We start from the raw sequence: 20,587 nt of genomic DNA on the forward strand, positions 1-20,587 counted from the left end.
AGGTATGGATAGAAATCAAATGTGCTCTTAACTTCAGACTGGGGGGGGGGGAGGATAAGTAGGAGATATTTTGCTTGCCCAGCTCTCCATAAATTGTGATGTCTGCTGCACCATTCTCGAACAATGTCGCAGTGTTTTAGCAACACACTGTTTCAAGCAAACAAAACAAAACAACACTGGCGTGGCAGTGTCAGTAAATCGATTTGTTTGTTGATTGGGAATGCAAAAGGAGATGAAATGGTATCCGATGGTAATACTGATGACAATAAAAGCGTCTTTTTACAGCTACGAGATTTTTCTTGTGTTTAGTTTTGTTGTGTGGTGTCTAATCTGATACTAACTAGTACGTGAAGAGAACATGAGCTTAAGTGCACATACAGTTCATTTCCCTGTCACCAAAATTCTCAGATCTAATGGTAGCAATAACTTGTGTAGACTGTACACGTAGGGCCTACATCTCGAAATTAAGCAGGCAGTAAGACATTAAATCATGATTATGATGATGATGATGGCAACATCATGATTATGACTACTACTATGACAATGACGACGATGACGAGTACTAAACTACTGCAGCTGTACAGCTGTCTGCACAATGACATGATTATACTACTAGTAGGTAGGAAATACATGTATGTACATATGTGTTTGTGTGAATGTAATAATGGTGATGGTAATAATGATGATGATAATAATAATAATGATAGTAATAATACACATGGTTGTGATAATAATAATAATAATAATGACAATAATGATTTGTATGTATACATACATTATATAATATTCTTCTTTCTTTCTTTCTTTTTCCTTTCCCCCAATCTGGGAAGTTTGTCCACGATAGCCTTTGGCCTTGATACAGATTATTATTATTATTGCTGTTGTTATTTTTGTTATCATCACCATTATCACCGTTATTATCAGTATAACTATTACTAGTAATACTAATATTACTATTACATGCATATTTATACAATCGTCATCATCATCATCATCATCATTTTGATGTGACAAAGATATGATTATGTTCTTCCTCCAAATTCCTGAGGCGGAGATGCATTTTGACGTAAGCACGGAGTTGCTAATCCCTCGCAGCAATGGTAAAACAACAACAACAACAACAACAACAACAAGAACAACAAGAACAACAACAACAACAACAACAACAACAACAACAACAACAACAACAACAACAACAACACATTAACACACTCACGCACACCTCGTCATCCTCGTCATCATATCACTTTACGCACTCATCTACGTATACCTTTTTTTTAAATCTTCACAAGTGAAAAATATAAAAGTCATTGCTGAATTGCCAGCTTGTTAACTTTGAACAGTCAGAGAGTGCCTTTTTCTTTCTTTCAAAATGTTTCTACAATCTTATTTTGTCTTTCCAGCTTGAGAGCACGAGCATCTATGTTTTAAGGCAAATGCTTATGCAGACTGATTTTCTAATGAACATATGGTGTCATGGAAAATCATGTTTATGCCTCTATCAACATTGAACATGTTATAGACTTTGTGAACTTCTTTAGAATATGGTTGTATTATGGAGTTTACTGTCATACCTGCTATTTTTCACATGATTATCATGGTTTACTTTTATCATTTTAAAGGGTTATTACATTATATATGTACTTTCTTTCTTTCTTTCTTTCTTTTTCTTTTTTTTTTTTTTTGGGGGGGGGGGACATCAAATTTCATGATCGGGTCGCCGAAAAATGAAATAGAATGTTAATGTCGAGCCCTGATAAAGACCAATACGATGATTGCGTGCATTATATGAGTTGACGCTTTTGTTCACCCGATGACGTTGCTACTGCGGTCCTGGCGAATGATACTCAAAGTGCTCCGCGTTGACAGTCTGTATACTAGTCTCGTGTTTCCGTTTGAGCGGGGGAAACTGGTATCTCACCATTGGTCAAAGTGTGAGTATAGGCCCTACACTAATTATGATGCACACGCTCAATGGATCGGCAAGAATTGGATGCACTTTAAGTATAGCCTAGGTATGAATTAAACCACAAAAAGAAATGGTTTTAGAGGGCAAGTATTTGGGTATATGAGCATTTTTACTTCACCTCTGACGCAGTATAAGACGCTGCGGTTACAGCTCGTTATTCCGAGGGTTCGTCATTCCGAAGGTTATAGTATTTCGAAAGTGAAATAATACTGTTGTCGAATAATGTTTACATGTCATTCTTGGTCTGTTGAAACTATGAGTTAGGCAAAAATCGCAACCAACCAATCAGCCTTCAGAGGGAATGCCGATGATCAGATCCTTTTTTTTTTTTTTTTCGTTTTGTTTTTGTTTTGCATTTTGCCTGCATCATGTGCCTATAGATATGGTGTATTTTCTTTCTCTTTTTCCCCCCAATCATTAAAGATGTTATGCATTCCATCTAATTTCAATTAAGGTTCCTGCTTCATCCTATGATGCGCTATTTTCCTGCCAAACTTCCCCTTCGTGATGAATAGTAAACAATGTTGCAACTGATTGACAAATTGCCCTACATCGACGTAAATAATTCATATCATGAATTTGAAAAGTAAACAATGTGTTCCCGTGATTTTTGTAACCGCAGAGGTAATATTTTGTTTATTTGGCTCATTCTTCTTTTAGATAGCGAATTATACTGATCAATCCAAACTTTCCAAAATGTTTCGACTCGTGATCGAGGCATAATAATAATGTGCTCTATACATCATATTACACTCTTTGATCAAAAGCGAGAGTGGTTCGGCAAAATCATGTTTCGGTAATTACCCAGAGCTTGTAGAGTCCGAAGTTTAATTTCGAGAGGTTGCAAGTTTGAGGTCATTGAGTGCAGAGCGTGTTCATGACTGTTGCAAAGGAATTATTCGGCTTCTACTGCAAGCCGCGCAGACGACAGCCGAACGTATTATAGCCTTACTTGCGCAGGTCAGTAGAGCGCACCAAAGTTTTCATTCCATTTTCACTCCTCTCAAATCCAATCCTTCATAAGGACAACCCTTAACTGACTATAGAGTTCCAGTCACACCAACCAAAATGCTATAGAAGAAAATCATCGCTGATTACGACTGGCTCTTGCAGAAAAAAAAAAAATCCAAGACGTCGCATTCTGGGTTAATCACTTCGTACAGTCAGCATCAATGTAGATCCTAGCACAGGAGCAGCAAAATGACTGCTAACGGAGCCAAGGTGGTCCTTCTTGGGGTGAGTTTAATTTCAATTCCACTTCTTTGTTTCTGAGTACATTTTCGAAATAATCTAAATAATATTCGTATAGGCCTACAATGTGATAAACGCAATACAATTTATGACATTATGTTAAAGAGAGAAGAATATAACATGAACAAAATCGCAATAGTGACGGTAATAATAACGTCATCATAGTAACAAACCAAGCTGAAAGCAAGAGAAATGTGATGGAACCTGTGACATATACTTAAAAACAAACTTTGTAGTATATGCATCCAAAATGAGATATTATTGAGACCGCTGAACTGTCGACAAACTTTGTCTCTTGCCAATTTGGCTTATACCCTATGCTGCTTAATGAAATTCTTGAACGTTATTATTACTTGTATATTTATCTATTTATTTATCAAATTATTCATCTACCAATCTACTCAATCATTGATTCCATTATGAGAACAATGATAACGATAATAGTAGTACATGTAGTAGTAGTAGTAATAATAATAATGATAGTAATAATAACATTATTATTATTATTGTTATTATTATTATCATTGTTATTATCATCAATACTATTATCATTGTTTTCATTGTTGTCTTTATCATCAATGTTATCGCAATGATAGTAGTGGTTGGTAGTAGCAGTAGTAGTATCATCAGCATCACAAACTTCCATTCTTCTCTTTAAAGAAGAAATCCACCCCCCAAAAAAAAAACTTTCAAAAGAAAATGATGCAAAAATGACAAAAATCGTATAAGAAATAAGGACGATATGACATTTTGAAATTTCACATTTTTTCGGAAAACATTTCTTGAGCAGTCCTTATGAATAGCAAGTTGAGGATGTCATGCTGTCACAATTTCTTATTCATTTCATTTACAGAAATGACAAAAATCTCATATTTCAGCTGTGTAAATATAAAAAGTTGTCTCAAAACCACGCAAAATAAAAAAGAAAGTAATGTTAACTCTGATATATCTTGTTACGGGAACAAGTTTTAACTTGTATTAGCTACAAATAACAATTTTTCCGAATTTCATAATTACATGAAAAATTGTGAGGGTATTGTTCTGTATATAGGGACTATTTTTCTCTTTCTTTTGAAGTTTATTTATTTTGGGGTGGATTTCCTCTTTAAGTTCTGAATGATACCTCGAACAGGGCGATACACCCTTTCATTCTGAACTCTCTTTAAAAACCTCATTAAACAGATATTGCTGTTTAGAGGTGTAACAATAACACTTGACTGTGGGATTTACTACGATTATAGATTATTCCCCATTATCTCAAGGGGAAAATATAACTCCAAAGAGACTTTCAAGCGTTGAATAACAACGATAGACAAGGCAATACTTTGTTATGTTATATTGTTTGATTTGATTTATTTATGTGACATTGCTTTACAAATCCTTATTTTCAGCATGCAATATCATCAAACATTACAACATAAACACATCATTATGGTACTTTAAACATGGTTATTTCCTAACTCCAACAATTTCATATTACACAGAATACATCTTGAGTTACAAATTTCCATACATCAATACACATCATTTCATTCTCGCCCCATCGGCTGCCAGTCAAATTATGGAATTATCATTACCTGATGTTATGCATTGACATGTATGATTGCATTATGACCAGCCACCGAATAGTTAAAGCTCAACGCAGGCATGCTGTCACGCTGTTACAAAAGTTATGCTTTACTAAAGTTTTGAAATGAAATGACCGTTTGCTCAACTAAGACTGGTGAGTTTGGCACGTTGACGGGACTGTGTCCGCATACTGATGCAACGGCAGCCCGTGCGTTCAAGTTTGGAGATCAGTCTTTGTTGCCTAGCAACAAGTAGAGGTGGTCATTATAATGCTTCCTTGCGACACAAAAACTATATTACGTTTCTCGTCTTTGCAGGAGATGGGTGTGGGTAAGTCAAGCATCGCAGGACGGACTAAGAGCGATACCTTCTTGGACTCGTATCAGGCCACTATTGGGTATGACGCGTGCGATGTATGGAAATATTGCCGTATTGCAAGGTCACAACAGAACTTTCATCATCACCTAACCTACATTAAACCTATATAAGATCATTAGATTTATAGGAGGTATATGGTCACTGTGTGTAAAAGTAATCTAGGACCTATACGTTGTATTATATAAGACTGTTGGAGGTCAGTTTATCAAATGCCATGACGAAGAAAAAGCTTCAGTCAATGGTGAAAAAAAAAAATGTATTCTGTACTCCGCAATGCTATCTAAAATGATTCCTACTGTCGCACTATTCAATAACGACACTCGTGATGGTGCATTATAATAATGTCTGGGCATCAGTTTCGGAATGTACACACGTAAGTCGGTACTATAGAGGCTTTACGCATTACAGCTTTCTCTCTGAAAGGGGATACATGTAATATCCTGTCTCTTCTCAGTTAACAATGTACAGTGGTGTCATGCTAGTAACATGCACTCTTATAATAATGGTAAGCAACCTTTGAGTTGTCGAAGATATAAGCCCATACATCCATGCGGTTTCCAAGTCTCTGTTTCGATGTATATACAATAGCCGTTTATTACCTGATTGACATTGTAAATGATCACTGTATACGAAAGTATCTCTCAACAATTTCTGTCACTCTGAATTGATATAGCGCCACCTTCACGACCAAACACATTGTGGATGGGGACAGCCAGTATAAATTCTACATCTGGGACACAGCCGGGAAAGAAAAAGTAAGCTTTCTTCAATAAGACTGAGAAAGAGAGTGAAGACCATTTTAAATTCATTATTATTATTATTATCATTATTATTATTATTATTATCATCATTATTATGATTATTATTATTTATTCATTTATTTATTCATTTATTATTTTAATTTCTTATTCATTTATTTATCTATTTATTGTTTATTTATTTTATTTATCTACAAGTATCTATTTATTCATTTATTTATTCATTTTAGAAGTGACAAGACATTTGCTCCTGCCACAAATGCTCCGGTGTTATTTTCTCTCTATAGGGATAGGGCTAGGGATAGAAGCCTGTAAGGGTTGTGATTGTTTTAGGTTTAGTTTGATGTGAGGATTAGGGTTATGTTTGTGGGTAGAATTTATAGAGATCTTAGCGTGCAAAATGTTCCATGGGAGCAATTATTGACGCAGGAGCATATTGTGTGATGGAACCTTTTGAGCGCACGCGATTCAAGCGATTATGCGCTCCTGCGAATCCTTTTTGTTCGTAGTCCACGTAAGCTTTTCACACTTTCGACATTTTTTTTTTTTTTTTTAGAAACCCATCAATATACTTGTTGATAATCGGGGCATTCAGTGGACACAATTTTGTCATAGAAATGTGGCAGTTGTCACTGATAACAAGTTTTATGAAACGGGCCCGTGGTCTGTTTGTCCAATGGGTACCGCATAATTTTGGGTGGCCTTATAGTGTCTGAATTTTCATTTTCATCTTTTCCCTTAAGTGCATTGTCAAAATGTTCACGCAAATGTTGACATGCGGTGAGTTCGTCACTCCTCATCTTATTTGCAGAATAAGATGAACTCTAAAGTCCCATAACATCACTTCCTGTTTTGAGAAAACCCTAATGTACCGTTATCTTTGTTTGTTTAGCTTATTTCCATAGAAGTCAATTTGAAAATGGAGTGTCATTTCACGTTACACTAAATCCACTTGACAGCCTAAACTTGACAGAATTTTCTTCTGCGAAAATAATTGTGCACATAATAACGCAACCAAATCAGTTTCCTCCATTGACAGTATATCTCAAGCAAGAATATCCAGAATGACAATGTTTGTATAATATACCGAGCAGGAATAGAAAGCGCTAACGTCATGCAAGTACATGTATATTTCACTCTGCTTGTACTTTCATTTTCATTATTTTGTCATAGTTCCGGACACTGGCTCCGCTTTACTACCGCGACGCCGCGGCAGCAATTTTGATCTACGATATCTCAGCCAAGGTAAAAGTTAATTCGGAGGAGACATCATAATACTACTCTCAGAATATCTAACAATGAACTCAATAACTGATAAGTGTTGTTATGGTTGTTGTGTATTCAAGTGATATCATACTTATGAATTGTAGTTGAGCTTTTATGGTTCCAAACCAAGTAAAATGGAATCCGACAAAAACGGACGTGGCACTGTGTTTAAAACAACAAAAACTAATGAAAAAGCTGTGAAAAACTTGCTGTCGATTTGTGTGTTTGTATGTTTGTATATCAAATCTATTACTACATTCTTGGTGTAGGGTTTGAACAAGGTCCATTAATAACGAAATATTCATGGTTATAAGAGACCAATATGAAATGTGTTTACTGATGGGGCATACAGTCCTGCATCGCGCTGCTGTGTGATTGTTTCATTGTACATTGCATTTATTGTCCCATGTCATTGACGCATATAGATGACATTAGAAATTTCCCTCTATTGTTCGTAGCGTGATTACATAATAGGGAGCTTTAGATTTTAGACGCGCGGACGTTCAAAGAGAAAAAAAAAAACACGATCTGAGCGTGCGCAGTATATAGCGCGGATCAAGTTACTGCGCACACTCAGATCATGTTTTTTTTTTCTCTCTTTGAACGTCCACGCGTCTAAAATCTAAAGCTCCCTAATAATAATAACAACTCGAGGAGACCGAGGGAAAATATCATAATCTGCTTGCCATATTTTGAGTATGATTTGATGCAATCTGTTGACACCTGTCACTGTCTTTATATTATTTCTGTTCTGTTCTGTTTGTATTTGTGTTTTATGCCGACACAAGATAAAGTGCACCCGGTTGGCGCTCTAATTGGCCATGTGACCGCATTTACGCTATCACGTAAATCCAGGCAAGGTCTGTCACTCTTGTTCGTATATTTTGCTCTCCACTCCCCCCCCCCCCCCCCCCCCACCTCCCCTAGGCATCCTTTGACTGCATTCCGTATTGGATATCAGAACTGCGTAAGCATGGACCGCCGAACATCATCATTGTCCTCGCGGGAAACAAGTGCGACTGCGGCGATGAATTGCGGGAAATTCCCTTCAGATTCCTAGCGAGTTACGCCACGGAGAAGGGAATCCCCTACTTCGAGTGCAGCGCGAAGACGGGGGAAAACGTGCGAGAAATTCTGGTAGAAATAGGTACGTCCGTTTATCTCTTCCCTATTGAGTCTCAATGAATGACGTAATTTCCTTCCCAGAAAATGACTACGGCTGTTTGCTGGATAAAATAGCTGCTCATTCTTCTTGTTCCAATATTATGATGGCCTTTGTTGTTGTTGTTTGCGAAAGTCTTTAATCCTACAAAAAAAAAAAAATGTAGGTCTATTATTATGATATCCATCTGTTATGAGATTACTATTGTCGTATGTTTGTATTTATGTATCTATTTATGTACCTTATTTTGTTTAATTACATACTTGAATGAATTGATTAATTCATTAATCAATTTGTCTATTAATTTATCTAATTATTCATTTACTTATTCATTCATTCATTCATTCATTTATGTATTCATGTATATGTTTGTATGTATGCATTTATTTCTCTATGTACTTATGTATTACATAATATATTTCCGTATTTATTTTATTTGTTTGTTTAGTTATTTATTTATTCATCTATTTATATATTTATCTATTTATTTATTAAAATAGATAAGATAGGCTCCTCCTACAAGAGCTGTAGTGCATGACTAAGAGGATGAGACTACGGATTCAAAGTCAATCACTAGCTCCCTGTTTCGAGTAACCTTGCTCCTTTCCCCACTTTATCCTTATTACCTATACCGTATTCCCCCCCCCCCAAAAAAAAAAATAATAATAAAAATAGTGAATCAATCCAAATGCGATATAAAGGTATGAAACTATAACTTATTACCTACATCTTATACAGAAAACCCCACCCGATTTGCTTCAGTGGTCAAAGAGAAATAGGGATCTTTTTAGAGCATGTCAGGAATCCCTTCCCTCCAAGTTTTATCCATTGTGTTCACAGTTCAAAGAGCATCCAAGTGCTGAACTTAATTTTCACCTTAATAACGAATGGGGTTTTCTGCAAAATGTAGGTAAGAAGTTATAGTTTCAATCCCTGAAGTAGCATTTAGATTTTTGTATTTAGATTTTTTGTATTTGAAAGTTATCAATGAGGAAATCCGATTGTATTTTGGTAGATATACAAGCTGTACTGTATAGTTCTTCGGAAGTGACTGACAACACGGCTTCATGAAACAAAATTCAATTCAATTCAATGCAATGCAAACATCGAATCACACCAACCATTATTTACCAATCTGAACAGTAATCTGAATTGACCCGCAGTAATGTGAAGCATTCATAGTAGCTTTGCTATTGCTTACGAATATCAATCGTAACCTCTTCACAATCATCCAATGTGATTAGCAACTGAAAACTGATAGAAAGGGTTATCTAGTATGTTGGGACAGAAATTAACACCAACGTATATCGCTGAACCAGTCACTACACAAAGGTCATGTCTCGATCAATCCACGGTGCGTAGTAATAACAGTTCGTTAGTATTTTCAGATATTTGATCAACTAAGAATCCATTTATAACCAGGAAGAAAGCACACATACTTTTGATTGTGTGCTGCATTTTTTTAAAGATTTGCAGTATTTGCCTTGATTCATTTTTTTTTCTTTTGGCTTTGCCTTGTTGTGGCTTGATTTTGAAGAGAAAGACATCCTAGCCTTATACATACAAAGTTGATAGAATTTCATTTTTATTTATTTATTTATTTATTTATTTTATGTGCCTTCGTTGCCACACACGAATCCGGTTTCCTCCTTAGCGTTATTCTTATTTTTTGCTCGTTTTGATAGGACGCCACCTACCATCCGATTTCGTCACAAGGAAGAAGGAGACGACGCGACTGCTGAACCCGACCGATCCGACAACACTGTGTTGGCCTTTCGGCCAGCATAACTGCAGCATTATTTGACAGAAATGAAAACTTCCTTTATGTTATGCTCTAGCTTCCATAAGGATCACTGTCAGGAAATTAAAACAGAGTGAGATTACAATAGTGTAATTTAAGACTCGAGTCTCCCTTAACCCCTTGAGTGCATTGATCGGCCTCCGAATAGCACAGAATGCGCCATATGCTAGTACGTTGTACGCACTGTCCACGGTCCCTGACAAATAAAGGGTTGAACTTGAGATCCTGGCTTCGAATGATTCCATGTGTTCTCCTAAAGCATGGATTGGACCAAGTTTTCCTACTGTGCCCTTCTCCACTCACTAGGTCGCTTGCAATATTGTGGATAACCGGCAATGGTCTTGATGGTGAAGTGATGACGTTGGCAAGACACCTTGGAAGACACTTTGCATGGTGATAGTCACATCACAAAGACTGCTCTCAGTGACTAGCATGCTCTTATGCCAATAGCGAGCTTTAGATCTGCGACGCGAGCGCTAAGACGACGCTCGTAAAAAAAAAAAAAAAAAAAAAAAAAAAAAAAAAAAAAAAAAAAAAAAAAAATGTTGTTCTGCTCCTGCGCGGGACAGCATGTTTCCATTGTCCAACCAGGGAGACTGCGTCGTCTTTAGCATTCGTGTCGCAGATCCAAAACTTGCTAATAGTTATTATTTCACTCCACAGAACGCTGGGCGTGGATCGCGCAGTCGCCTTCGATCTGTGATCAATCAGGACCCCATTTCATAAAAAGCTGATATGATAGCAACTCTTGCTGGAATGGCAATTGTCATGGTAACGAATAGAATCCAGCTTCCTGAATGGCTGTTGCTATATGGGAAGTTGCCATTCCAGCAAGGATTGCTATCCTATATGGGACATAATAGATTGCTGTAAGATGTTTCTACTTCGGATGTATTTTGTTTATTTATTCTGGATACATCATGTTTATCTGTCTACTGATATCAAGCCTACGAAATATCAGAGAAACCTAGAAAGGACGATGAATTTTGTTTTATTGATAATTATATCGAATCATGGCATTTACAAACTGGACAGCGTTTCGTCGTGAGATAGATGCGTTTACTGTTTTTCTGGTTAACGCGTGAGATTATTTCAAAATCTCGTGTAAATTGTTGTATTCTATAATAGGGGTGTGATTATATCTTTCCTTGGTATTAATGTGTTCCTTTGTTTATCTTTGTATTGTAAGATAACCCACGATGTTCGTGGTGCCTGTGGCGACGGTGATGGTGGTGTAAGTTTGTGGCTGTGGCAGTGGTGTAATGATTGCATAGAAAGTGTTCGACCCCAGTATGAGAATATGTGTGCGTGATGTGTGTGTGTGTGTTTTGTTTTGTTGTGTTTTTGTTTTATTTGTTTTGTGTGTGCTTCTTAATGTGAGTGAAAGTTTGCGTGTGTGTGTGTGTGTGTGTGTGTGTGTGTGTGTGTGTGTGTGTGATTGTGTATATGCGTTTCTGCGTAAATTTGATGTGTGTGCGCATCAGTGTGTGCGTGTGTGTATATTTCCACTCATAATGATAAGTTTTGAGAAGGCCGTCTGGGGGTCAAGTCGAGGAAATGTGCACTTTTTTTCAAAAACTAAAATTTTGTGGAATTCTCTTTATATTTTCCTTATACTGTTCTACGCATGTGACATCATACTGTAGTAGTCTTCTCGTCCAGCAGTGACTGCGCAGAAACTTCAAAAATTCATAACTTTTGAACGGATCACAGTGTCCGATTTCCCCAAAACTTTTCTTCCTTCAACTGCATCTTGCACTCACACCTGCAACTGCACTGCACCCACCTGATCACTTTCCTCCAAGAGAGTTGTGTCGTTGGATAATCCTTTTATGAGGCCTCTATCCATTTCAAGCTTAATCGCTTACGATGGTGGGGATTCAATGATCTCTGTTGTTTACTGAAAAAATACTGCATATTTTATTTTATGTTTCTGTGCATCATTGCTCAATGCAATCACCTATGTGTATCTATTTGTGTACTGTTATCGATTTATTTCACTGCACTTGCTATTCTTTGTCTTTGTACTTTCTTGAAATTTGTAGTCAAATTGTATCTGATTGAATGCAGAAATAAAAACAAACAAACAAACAAACAAACTTTCACTAATGTGTTATACTAATATTGCTGCATGCATTCACTCAATCCACGTGTTTTATGAAGGTGGACTTGTCCTTTAAATCACAGTACATTTCTAAGTATAATACCACGCCATATTCAAACTGACAATGATAAATAGAGTGAACTAGCTGAACAGAGTTAAAGAGATTTCATCAGCGCCTGACATAAAATAAGAAAGTCATGGCATTTTTAACTCATCATTGTTTTCGCTTTATACACACAAATTTAAAAACAATATCATTTGGTCTGCAGAATATCATCTAACATCATGTATTTGATGGATGGTTTTTGAGTTATGACAAGACTGCCGCGCGTATGGACAATCATTGGACGCATCATGTAAATTCTTTATGTCAGATACAAAAGAAATTAAGAGAACACTGATTTGTGCATATTGGGAGTTTTGTTAGGTAAAGACGTAATCACCGAGTCTATCAGTAATCATATATATATATATATATATATATATATATATATATATATATATATATATATATATATATATATATAGATATATATATATATATATATACATGTATATATATATATATAGATATATATATATATATACATACATGTATATATATATATATATATATCCACGAGTTTTTGACATTCCATGATTTTCTCATGTTAGGTCAGATTAAAGGTATAATTTACCAATTGCAGATGAAACAAAAACCCAGCTTTAGTGCTTCAAAATAGTTCTAAAATGTGAGTTAAAGGGATAGAAACAGCCAATGTAAAAGTTGAACCAGTATAATCGATGTTAAGTATTGTTAAATACACAAAATGTGAACAATAATTTTAATGAAAATGTTTCCATACTAAACCGTCTACAGTTATGGTTTAGGTTCCTAATGAGAAAAATAGTGATACCTCCTTATATTTTAGGCTTTATTGCTTAGATGGTAGGATGTATTGTGATACAACTGACCTACACATATACTTAAAAAATGATTTAAACATTTTTTTAATCACTGCTCCCAAAGGTAAACAGGACCTTTAAGATGATCAGGAGAAACCTCTGTCATTCTGATCGTCTGAGTGTTGTTGTTGTTGTTGTTTTTTTCTATATTAATAAAAGATAATTTGAACTAGGTGTGGAGCAGGATATGGGAAGTTTTAGAGGGATAACTTGGTCTATTGAAATAGAAGAACAACAAACATAAATTATAAGTATTCACTTTCTTTTTAAACCTTGGTGTAAACTTGAATGATGAACTGCCTGCCCCTAAAGATACTAAAATCAGTAGGAAAGTCCGAATGGAGATGGCAGAAACGAAAGATAACTGAAGTAACTGAACTGTCAGAAATGGTCGCTGTCAGATGACATCAAAATAGGCCTACTTTCCCTGTTAGTGAGTCAAGACTGCAACAAAGGGTGATACGATGACGTATGTATGCATCATTACTCATGCAGTCGGAATGGATCCAACAAGTTAGTGGGACTGTGCACAGCCTAGCCTTCAACTTCCCAGCTACCTATAGTATTCCCAGATTAGCCTTGCAAGCCAGCGGATGTGTCGAAACTTTCCTTTGCCTACTCTCGTATGTACGCTCGACGGTTCAAAGTTTACACAGTTTAGAAGTAGCTGCTCAGCGTATTAGAATCGCTGCTTTGGCACTGCCGTGTGGTGTTCTGCAGGCTAGGCTAAGTTTCGTTGGCAATCTCGCTTGCAATTAGTATGGAGTTGCTGTTCTGGAACAGGTCGAAGTTTCTGTGAAATGATCGCTGTATACTGTAACGTAGGATGGTCTAAGGAAATCCAACAGCAACTATGGCTATGCGTGAAATAAAGTTGTGTCTTCTTGGGGTAAGTAGTATTGTTCAACTTGATTGATTATGTAATCTTGACACTTATGATTCTAACCAGCAGTGCACCTTGCTGTGATTGAAAAGTTGGCCGATCCGCAAGTAGGTGTGTAGCTGTATCACCTTGGGTCCGTCTGTCCAGGATGACGCAGACGTCGTCGCAGCGCAGGCTGCTACTGCTAGGTGCCTAGCCCTTGGGAGTGCTGCTGCTGCGTTTGTGGAATGATCTTACCGACCGGCTAGCGGCTTGGTTCGGAAGGCCGAAGGAGCTGGGAGTGAATGAGCAGTTCATTACTCCACAGTGTTCAGACATTTCATTTTCGTGAGCTATTTATTACGCCTCATTACTGTATATTTGTACGAGCACTAGCAAGCTCAAATGTAGCCAATGTAGTAACGTTAGTGGTGTTGGGTTGGTGAGCAAGGAACCATGTACACTGTAAAGATGTAACATCCCGTAGTTAACACACTGGTTAAGTTCAGATGTAAACAGTTATACAGCTTGGACTCCAAATATATATAGGCCTAGGCCTATATATATATATATATTTTTTTTTTTTTTCGGGGGGGGGGGCGTTTTTTGGGCAGTTTAGAATGTACATGTAAGACAAAATCAGAAAGGGAAGCTTGAAAGTGGAACCTCTGCCCTCTATCAAAATAATTTTACAGGACATTATAGGATAGGCCTGGTCAATGGTGGGCAGATAATGCAGTTTCTACAGTACCGCCACCGACCGGTATCAAACATGTCAATGATACCTTTGATACCAAACTGTAGATGAGGAAAAGTTTTTCAATTAAAAAAATTCTTTTGGGGAAAGCTAAATAGTACAGTGCACTCCCGTTATAACGAAATGCTCGGGACCGGCAGTTTTCTTTCGTTATAACGAAATTTCGTTATAACCGAACAAATACAATATATAACAAAAACAAGGAAACAAACAAATAATAAGCCCTATTTCATTTCCGATCTAACGGACATTAAATTAGGTGTATCAGAATCTGTGTGTTTTGTAGTAAAAATCCTTCAAAACAATAAAACGAAGTTTATTATTTTGATTTCAGATTATTGTAGTACAATAACGCAAGTTCTCCTCGAAAAACGTGGGTGACACACAAAGCGAACATCATAATCATTTATATGAAGCGTTCACCCATGCAGAGACGCTCTAAATGCTTGTTCCGCTACGAATTTTCGAAAGCGATCTGCATTTCGTTATAACGGAACACATTTCTTTTGTTTTTCTTTGTCAGTGGCGCTCGGAAAAGACTTCGTTATAACGAGAATTTCGCTATAACCGTGTTCGTTATAAGCGGATTTTGCACCATAGACTTTAATGGCGATAATTTTGGGACCCGAAGTTTTACTTCGTTATAACGAAATTTCGTTATAACCGTGTTCGTTGTAACGGGAGTGCACTGTACATTGACATTACTTAGGGTAAGGATCTGGGTTTAGTGCAGCATACATGTAGGCACGAATTATAATATTCAGCTATATGTACGACGTACGATGTACTTATGGTACTGTAAAAGTGGCAATTTTCATGGTCTTGAAATTTTCACGCATTTCGTGCAACCAGAAGCTAGCGCAAAAATAAAAGCACATTGATATTTTTGCTTGCCATAATGTTCCACTAGTTAATGTCTTGATTCCATGGAATTAAAAACACACGAAACTCTTCTTAACCGGCCGAGTGCGAAAAATAAGTCTTGCGAAAATATCCACTTCTACAGTACTTTGGAAAAAAATACTTGGAGTCTCCCCCACCCCCATGTATGCATGCACGCACACATAATAGCAAGTGGTGGGGACAGCATACATCAGTACATATTGAAAGCTAGCAAGGGTAGTGTAGAGTGGTATGACAAAATAAGTAAAGTAGGGGGCACACTAAAGAAAGTCTCGTTTTCCACAGTTTACTGGAAACGTCATTTTCAGGCGTTGAGGAGGATGGACTGATTTTGCTACAACACGCATTTCCCATAGACACCTGCCAGAGTATACTCTGGACTCGTCCTCAACGGGTTAATGCCCATTTGACAAGAGAGTATAGAACTGGGGCCCATTTCATAAAACTTGTTATCAGTGACAACTGCCACATTTCTATGACAAATTTGCTCTCAGCCAATCAGATGCAAGGATTTCGGTAGCTTGTCACATCTATGACAACTTGTCACTGATGACAAGTTTTATGAAACGGGCCCTGGTCTTCAATAAAAATGTCATGAACATACATCATTGCATTATACCCTCATTCTTTTACATATGTACCGGTACAAGTAATTGTACCTTTGATTTCATGCTATACAATGTACATTATACAGTAGTACCCCCCCCCCCCCCCCCCACACACACACACACAGTGACACACCACACTGTACATTCTTTACTTTGTCATGGTCAAAGAGTGATTATCACATTGCAATTTTGAACAAAACTCTCCTTTTTGTATAAATCTACACATAGTTGTAGATCTTGTACAACACATTCCACTGGGTTCATTGAGGCAATGATGGAATACATTTGTGGCCTCATAGATCTATCTATCATGAAGTCTGTCAAAAAGTAAAAGAAAAAAAAGTGAGTTCCATTAAAATAGAAGTTAGAGCTACAATTTAAGTACGCTAGACAAAATACCCCAACAAGCAACTGTGTGCTACGACTTTTACAATGTACACTAAATTTAAGACATCTTTCAAAAATATTCTAGAAATGTGGACAAAATTGATGGTGCACTTTAGTGATACAACTTATACGTGTTGTATAATATACTATGCATTGTGACACAACAGTTCATGACATTCCCAACCTATCCCACCCCCCCCCCTCGTAAACAAGGTTTGGACTTTAGGCCCGTTCACAAACAACGAAAATCGAAATTTCAATCGCGATCCAAATTTCGATTTTTTTTTCGACCGTTCATACACAGGGAAAAATCGCACTTCGCAGCAAGGAAAGAACGATCAGTGGCCAAACTGCGCATGCGCGAATCTTGCATGACCGAAGACTGACCCCGCCGCAGTCCCAATAGAGTTTCGCACGCGCTACGAACGATGGGATTAAAAATACCGATTTCCGAATCTCGATCGCGCTCACACACACGACGCTTGGCAAAATAATCGCGATTATTCTGAAAAATCGCACTAATAGTGCGAGTTGGATCGCGATAAGGATCGCGGTAATTAGTGAAATTTTTCTGTCCACACTGGAAAAAATTTCGAAATTTTGATCGCGATAAGAAAATCGATTTTTAAATCGCACTTTTTCCCTTGTGTGTGAACGGGCCTTTTATGAAAGTAGTATGCACTTTGTACTGAAGACAGTGAGATAAACTAGAGGAATTCATGCAGTTGTAAATTAAGAATGATGGAGACTTGTCGTGCTTGTAGTAAACTAGTTGACATGAATAGGTTTGGTGCCAGGTTGTTACATGTACTTACAGAAAAGTGGGAGGAAGATTGGTTACTCAGCTTTTCAGCCACAATAAGTTCTAGATAAATTTTGACGGCAAAATCCTATCTGTCTAGAAAGAGGCTATGAATTGTTCTTCATAAGTGACTTGCCATGAACAAAACAAACAAAACTTATTCCCATGTTATTCACAAAATTACTCCATCTATTAGGATTAGCCATTTTCACAGAACTTCAAAACTTGTTGAAAATCATGTAGAAATGATTCCAAGCTGTTGACATGAATGTGGGTATGTGGGACAACATCCTGTATGTATTTGTACATTTGTATGTGGATTTTAATTTACTTTGTTGAACTGCATTTTTATTGCCAGGTTACTCTTTTCCAGACTTAACCCGTTGAGGACAAGTCCCGAGTATACTCGGGCAGGGGTCTAAGGGAACTGCGTGTTGTAGCAAAATCAATTCGTCCTCAACGGGTTAAAGGACAAGTTCACCTTCATAGACATGTGGGTTGAGTGAATGCAGCAATATTAGTTGAACACATCTGTGAAAGTCTGAGGAAAATCGGACAATCCATTCGAAAGTTATGAATTTTTTAAGTTTCTGCTCAGTCACGGCTGGATGAAAAGACTACTATAGCTTGTGATGTCACATGTGTACAACGTTATAAAGAAAGAATAAAGAAATTTCAACATATTTCCATTTTTCTCGCATAACAAAAGAACACTCGACTTCTCTCTTTCAGAAGGCAGGGGGAATAATATTACCCTTAACAGACGTTAGTAACAAGTCAAAGAAATTTGCACTTTATTCAAAAAGTAAAGTTTTGTGAAATTCTCTTTTTATTTTCTTTATATCGTTGTACGCATGTGACATCATACAATGTACAGTAGTAGCCTTCTTATCCAGCAGTGACTGCGCAGATATTTTAAAAATTCATAACTTTTGAACAGATTGTCTGATTTTCCTCAAACTTTCACTGATGTGTTAGTATTTACTAATATTGCTGCATTCTCTCAATCCTTATGTATATGAAGGTGGACTTGTCCTTTAAATTAATATGAATAGTGAAACTTTGCCCTGGTTCATCTTTATTGTTTTTATTGTTATTATTGTTATTTTTTTTTTGGGGGGGGGGGGGAGGGAGGGGGCTGAAATTGCATTCTGTGCAATCTTGATGATAATTGGACAACAGCTAGTATGACATGAGTGTACAACAGTGGCTCGCAAGCTATGTGTATTGGCATAGTGTAGCATACCACTGCAAACAAGTCAGAGTGCATGTATCTCTGTTTAATTTTAACATCCTGCCCTGCTTTCCTCCCTCAACCACATGTTCTTGTCCCCCTTACACTAAGTTGTAGTGACGATTAAAGCTACTAATGGCATCCTACACAGTGCACTTTAAGGTACTGGAGGAGAATATAACTGTACCAAGGAGAAGGATAAGAGACAGGGGTAGACAGCTATCACATAAAAACACCATTTTAAAGTCATCGTTTTGTTTTGTTTTGTTTTAAAGGCATTTGCTGAAATAATATTTAACAGGCTTGTGGTCTGCAGTTTAAGTTACACATGAAGCAAAGAAGTGGCAATTAATCACTACCCCAATTGACATTGCAAATTAAGGTTTCTCTTTAATAAGAAATGGAATGGACAGATTCTTCACTGTGATTATAAGACCACAGAAGTAATTACAAGAAAACACAATCCAGTCGTGTTCAATGGGATAATGGGCATGAAGACAGGCTTGCCCCCCCCCCCCAAAAAAACAAACAAACAAACAAACAAACAAACAAACAAACAACAACAACAACCCCAAAACTAGCAAACAAACAAAAAAAAAATAGATAAGAAAAACCACACCTTCTTTTTCTTTCTTCCTTTCTTTCTTTCTTTTTTTTTTTTGGCTAGGGGAGGGGTTATAGCACAATAAAGGAAGCATTTAAAGGTGTGATAAGGAGGGTACTGCTTTTATGTCAAAAATTGCACATTTAGCTCCCATTCTTTGATTATCTGAGTAGTTGAACTAACCATCCCTTCACTTAATACATTGAAAATAATTTCTCCTTTGAACAGCCCAGGATTTGGCTGTTACAGAATTATGCCTAAGCCCTGTTTGAGCAAACCTTGTCTGGACATCTGATAATATCGAGATTCTATCGATCAGTTAGCTGATCGTGCGGAGGCATTGCATATATCACTGTCGTTCAAGATGTATTTGGAAAAAAAAAATATCGATAGCGCAATTGTTCGCTTGAAAGGATTGGATGATCGACCAGTCTATTTCATGTTGTTTTTGTTTTTGTAAAGTATACTACAAAAGTACATGTACTTGTACTTGAAATTTACATTTACTCATGTAATCCCCAAAATATAGAAATCGGAATGACAAAAAATTATGATATTTTGCAGAGGGCATGTCTCAAATATATTCTACAACAATAGCAAACATAATACTGAGGGTATTGGTACACTTTAATGAACACACATTGGAAAAAAAAAAAAAAAACCTTCTCTGGGTACTGTAGGTTTCCATAGCAACCTATTTTCACATGCCATCCAACCCAGAAGTGCTCATTCTTGCTCCGCCATTTTCTAGCAAACTACAGTAGTGTTGCTGTCAGATTTGAACACAGTTACTCCGAACATGCTGTAATAAAACTTAAACCACATTGTATTTCACATATATTGTGGATGGATGACTTTGTTTACTTTGTTTTTGTTTGGTGTTTGTGTGTATCAACTTGTGTACAATGCAGACTTTGTAGTTGAGAAACAATGATCAATACTACATGTACGTCAAATCTGCAAAGCCCAGAGCCATCACAGAAGAAATTTTTCCAGATGCAGAGATAGAGTAGAGAAAGACCATAGGTTGTAGCAGGGAAGGAATATTGTAGCAGAAGAGTGTTGTAGCAGAGAAGAACACAGCAGAGAAAGAGTATTGTGGCATTCAGCAGAGAAGGAGTCTTGTGGCAGGGAAGGGGTATTGTGGCAGAGAAGGAGTGTTGTATCAGAGAAAGAGCAGGGAAGGAATATTGTAGCAGAAGAGTGTTGTAGCAGAGAAGAAACGTT

At 37.0% G+C, this 20,587-nt stretch overlaps 2 protein-coding genes across 2 annotated transcripts in view; both read left to right on the plus strand.

Moving 5' to 3' along the window:
• Positions 1 to 3,169: 3,169 nt before the first annotated feature.
• On the plus strand, positions 3,170 to 10,657 carry LOC140233302 (ras-related protein Rab-22A-like). Its single transcript, XM_072313413.1, has 6 exons — positions 3,170 to 3,205; positions 5,107 to 5,186; positions 5,841 to 5,922; positions 7,099 to 7,170; positions 8,119 to 8,338; positions 10,039 to 10,657. The coding sequence occupies exons 1-6, from the start codon at positions 3,170 to 3,172 to the stop codon at positions 10,155 to 10,157; spliced, it is 609 nt and encodes a 202-aa protein (XP_072169514.1). The 3' UTR covers positions 10,158 to 10,657.
• Positions 10,658 to 13,963: 3,306 nt separating this feature from the next.
• Positions 13,964 to 20,587, plus strand: part of LOC140232546 (ras-related protein Rab-22A-like) — a 51,272-nt gene continuing 44,648 nt past the window's right edge. Inside the window, exon 1 of the mRNA XM_072312644.1 lies at positions 13,964 to 14,092. Coding sequence (XP_072168745.1) covers positions 14,057 to 14,092 — 36 coding nt within the window. The 5' untranslated portion in view covers positions 13,964 to 14,056. The remainder of the gene's footprint in view (positions 14,093 to 20,587) is intronic.

This window comes from Diadema setosum, chromosome 9 (assembly GCF_964275005.1).
Source record: "Diadema setosum chromosome 9, eeDiaSeto1, whole genome shotgun sequence".
NCBI lineage: Eukaryota > Metazoa > Echinodermata > Echinoidea > Diadematoida > Diadematidae > Diadema > Diadema setosum.